At 31.7% G+C, this 5,190-nt stretch overlaps 1 protein-coding gene across 1 annotated transcript in view; it reads left to right on the top strand.

The window, feature by feature from the left end:
• Positions 1 to 5,190, top strand: part of LOC106457642 (coiled-coil domain-containing protein CG32809-like) — a 395,034-nt gene that overhangs the window by 302,772 nt on the left and 87,072 nt on the right. Inside the window, exon 6 of the mRNA XM_022383642.1 lies at positions 1,504 to 1,702. Within this exon, the coding sequence (XP_022239350.1) occupies positions 1,504 to 1,702 (199 nt within the window). The remainder of the gene's footprint in view (positions 1 to 1,503; positions 1,703 to 5,190) is intronic.

Genomic DNA, 5,190 nt, shown 5'->3' with positions numbered 1-5,190 from the left:
ATTTGATAGACGTATAGAATTTCTGTATTTTGTCTTATCTAAAATATTTTTGTCACAGCATCGTCCAAACTAAGGCATAAGCCTGTATGTGAAATGCGTTGCTAGTGTTAAGTTTGTGAACTCGAAGGTTAACCTTAAGCAAGTATTTCAACAGTGCGATTGATTTGTAATATATGCATATTTGTAATTTTTTTTACTTACTTATTCTACATTTTTCTTTTTTTCTTCAAATCTATCGAAGTGCTTACTGTATTGATTATGCTTTCCTGCCTTACAGTGTTCCGTAATTAATATTTCGTAAAATATTCCTTCAAATATGTTGTATAGTGTATGTTTCAAGTACAAAAAATTTTTCACCTATAAAACTGTAAGAATTGCATAATAGTTGCAATGTAAATTTGAAATAAAAAGCAATATGTTAAATCAAGCTGGTCAAAATTTCGTCAAATATTCCTGCAAATGTGTTGTATAATGGATATTTCAAGTATAAGCAATTACTGGATAAGTGAACTTGTAGGATATTGATTGATAGCTCCTGATGAAGCTCTAAAAGCGAAGTATTGAGCTAATAAAGATACATTCTAGAGACATAGGTCGGATTTTATTTACGTTTATTAAAAATATGGTTTGTTCTTGGCTCAGTTTCCATATATTAAATACGAATATTTTATAGGTCATAATGGGTCAGAGGTCAAGTTATCGAAAACTGTTAGTATTTGTTTTTTGAAACACGCCACACTATTTAACCAGTTTATTAACGATAGTCATCAAACTTATGCGTGTAATAAGGGTTTCACTGTTTTGTTGAAAGAAACAATGATTTGTTGGTGTATACAGTGTATGCGTAGGTAAACATCTCGTGGCATTTTGAATTCCTGAAATAATATATTTATGTCAGAAGAATACACGACCCTTCTTAGTGCGAAACATTTTGTCGTTTGCCCGTATAAATAAATACAAGAAAATACATTGTTTCTTTAATAACAGTAAATGACAGCCATTTTGCCCGGGAAAATAAGCAAAATCTGCCATGTCGTGAGACACACAAAATACATTTATTTTTTTACAGGCTAAAGAAAATGGGATGAGAATGAAAATTAACTCATGTTCTTAATTTCTCCGAAAAGGGGCCGAAGGCCATCTAAAGAGTCACCTGTTTTAACCATTCGCATCACAATACAGTAGTATGTTGTCTGTCAGTCAGTCAGTAGACACTAAAATGACGTCACACCAGGGACGCTTAACTCTGTTGGCTACAACACACAGCATAGCACACGAACTTCAAAAGCAAGAAATAAAAATATTTGTTACTCTTAATTTTGATTTTATTTACTCTTGAAACAAAACCCTTACGGGGACCTTGCAGAAGTACATCCAGTATTTTCTCTTAATTTTTTAACACCTGGTACCAATATGACGAACGTGAAAATGAAATAAAGACTTTTGTTGTCATTGTTCGCCTAATGAACGTTTTTTAAATATATATTTTTGCACTCTACACAGGTGTAGTTTTTCTCCAATATCGAAAAGAAACCAAACGTTCTCTTCTCCCAAATGAGCTGACAACACTTGATACGATTAAGGCCTTATTTGTTCGATCGTTTCCTAAACAGCTGACTATGGAGTACCTGGATTCTCCACACGTTAGGATTTACACTCATGATGCCTCGAAAAACATGTTTTATGAACTGGAAGACTTAAGGTAAGTTAAGCTCAACTTAATAAAGGAAAACATACTTCTAAATCTCCTTGGAAATATCACATCTATTAGTCTAGTACATAAATCAGAAATTGTGACGGGTGGAGGTATTTCTGGGTAAAAGTTGGGTAACCATGTTTTTTTTTAAGTTAACTTGGATGTTCTGGATCCTTCTGGGGGAACAAATTGTCGTTTAAAAAAATATATACAATAGTCTTTTTTTCGTTCCATAATTTAAGTCATTCGGTAAGTTAGCGGTAAGTTCTTCGAACTTATAACGCTGAAGTCCGGGGTTCGATTCCTTACGTTATACAGAGTGCAAATAGCCCACTGTTTAGCTTTGTACTAAAAATAGCAATCATAATTTTAAGGAATCGATCTGTAAATTAAAATATATATATGTAAATATCTTGTTTCATAAAACCTGGTAAATGAGTGTTAGTTGCTAAAATTTTTTACCGTTTTAAGTATTTGAAACACTAATTTGCAATTTTTACTAATTATTAATTTAATTTGGACCTGCTGTTGAATTTATTAGGTAAAAGATGCAAATTCTTGATGTTATATAAGTTTACATCTGGTTTGAATTCATCTTACCAAACTTCTACTCCTTAAGAGAAAGGCTTCAAAAATAAAAGTAGTCTGAACTCTTTCTCATTTCCAAGTTCATTTATCCACATCACTGTATTACACAAATATATTACTGCTAAAAAACACTTAGTACATTATTTAACTGTAGCTTACATACCGTACTTATTCAGACAGCCAACTTTAGAGTCAGATTTCTGACATCTACACGCTCCCGTACAAACTACTGTCTTGCATTTACAGCACAATGTTCAACAACCTTAGGTACACTGACAGGTGATGATCTCCAAACAATTATCTATAAAAATATGCTAATATTTAGTAGGTTTATTTTATCTTTATTCCGTTAAAAATGAGGAGATTCAACCCTCTTGTTTACACATTTAGCTCTTATTTCTAGTTCATATCTACATGTGAGAATACCAGTATTACAATATTTCCTTGTATTATATCTAAACCCAGTATGCAATTTACGCTATTGTAAACTGATATGTGTAGCTTGCCTAAATTTCTGTAATAGTATGCATATAAAGTAATCATGTTCAGCCTAATTCCCGCTCTCTGATATAATTACTGAAACTTGTCGTTGGTTACCAGTTGTGCATTGTGCAACCATGTGGACATGGACTGGCTACAATGTAGCTCCAACATATAGAAATGCTTAGTGTTTTATTATTTGTTCATTATGCACACTCGAAACATCTCGTTCACACACACACACACATATAATCAATTAATTATTATTTAGAATTAAGAATTAAACTGGTTTTTGTATTGAACTTTTGAATAATCTAAATTCAAACATTCAATTTACTGTTGAAAAGGCTTATGAAACTATACATTTGTTTTATATATTGATTTAAGTATTTGACATTGGCTCTTTATAAACCGACCCAATGTCTACGTTTATTTCGATTTTAGAAGTAACCTTTCTAGACAGGTTAAAATAAATATTTCATATACGTTAGCAAAAACAATTGTACAGATTGTGTGCAATAAAGAACAAAAGAAGTATTAGATTAAATGTATTTAAAATGTTTTTATTAAATAGCAATTATCCAGCGGGTGTAATTGACAATTGCATATTTCGCGCCAAATTATATGACTCTAAAGTTAATAACACAGGCCTGCGATGGTTTTATTGTCTTGAAATTTTTATCTCGGGTCACATTTTGTTATGTTTAAAATGTTGACAACCACTGGCTATAGATTTCTCTTCACCAATCGCGACGTGAGAGTATTATCGATCGTTCTAGAACCCACGAGAAACACACCGCTAACATATAAACGGTTAATTAGCCGCATGACGTGTCATTTCTGGATAGTATTTGTTTGTGCTTGCACTTTGACATTATTTTTCTTCTTTTCAATATTATTTATTCGTCGTTATGGCAACAAGAGGTTGTGTGAATAACCCAACATTATTCTGTTATATTTGTTGTAAATTTGACCTAAGTAAGAGTTTTTCTTCCCGGTTTGTAAAACATCCTTACGTGATAGAAAATAAATGAATATTATTTTCAAAATCTGCGTAGCTGAATTATGGAAAGTCCATTATCAAAACCAAAACAACTTTTATGGAGTTTAAATTTGTAGACCTGTGTAATCATTCAGAAGTTTTACCAGTCCTTACTATGTGATCCCCAGGGTTACAAGTTAAAATTCAAGAATGCAAGACTTTGATTGCCTCCTGTAGCTCTAGCACTATAAAAATAAGCTTAAGTAATATCAATGTTATTGTAGCTTACAGACAATCTGAACAGCTACGTTGTTATAAATAGAATACTGACAATAGACAAATACATGTTACTCAGTGTCAGCTATTATGTTTAAAATCCAAAGATCTTTTTCGTGCAGCTTTAAAAACTGTATTTACATGTTAAAATGTACAATATGTGGTGACAATTACGTTGGTCATACAGAAAAGTTAAGATTTAAAATTAATCACATAACATTTACGTTATAAATATCAGTTAGAGCCCTTAATGCTTGAAAATTTTTACAATTTTATTTTATGCACCCAAAACCTATTAGAACTTTCTAATTTCCCATTTTGGTTTTGTGACAATGAAAAAAAAAATCAGTTTATGGAAGTTATCTTATGAAAATAGTTGATAGAACTTTCAATCTCATTAACCAAGTTGTGTATTTTTTTTACGTTTTATAATTGTATTTGAGTATTTACAAGTTTAATTTTTTATGAATGTTATATTGATTTTTGAGAATGTTTTTACCGTGATGTTTATGTTTATATATATATATATATATATGTGTATGTATGTATATATAGTTCGACCTTGTTAAAGATTATATGTAATTCATGTATTGTGTATTATTTCAAAACAGACAAATGTACCCGTCCCCAGTGACGGGAAAAGTTTAAGTTAATCTATCAATTTAAATTGTTTCATGGACCTTATAAAGGTTAACTGTGTTGCACTCTTGGTTTCACTCAGAGCCAAAGCTTTGAACTACTTATGTCGCTCACTGCAAAAAGTAATTGTTGAGCATTTCAGTCATGCTAAGAGCTACTCAACAATAACATACGATAAATCTACATTTTAATTATTTAAGTTACGTCACATTTTGAAATGTGAATGATAGTGTGATTAATCTCTAACAGTTTAGAGTAGAATATCCTACTTACGAAATAAAATTTCGCATCAACATTATTCATGCCTGTTCTTCCGTCATTTCAAAAGTGAATGTTGAGCTTTGTCTACGTGCGCAGCTTTTCAAAAGCAGCGCGGTAAGCGACTTCCGTAAGCGGGAGACAGACAAACGCTCGGACAGACACCACGGTTCGCAATATATACACCTGGAAAAAAGTTAAGCACCCCTGTGTTTTTTCAAGTGATTCAGATTCGACGTTCTTGTGACTGATTATAAATTACCATTCAATC

Source organism: Limulus polyphemus, unplaced genomic scaffold (assembly GCF_000517525.1).
Source record: "Limulus polyphemus unplaced genomic scaffold, Limulus_polyphemus-2.1.2 Scaffold355, whole genome shotgun sequence".
NCBI lineage: Eukaryota > Metazoa > Arthropoda > Merostomata > Xiphosura > Limulidae > Limulus > Limulus polyphemus.
The sequence above is the reverse complement of the archived record's forward strand: the minus strand, read 5'-3'. Positions and strand labels throughout refer to the sequence as shown.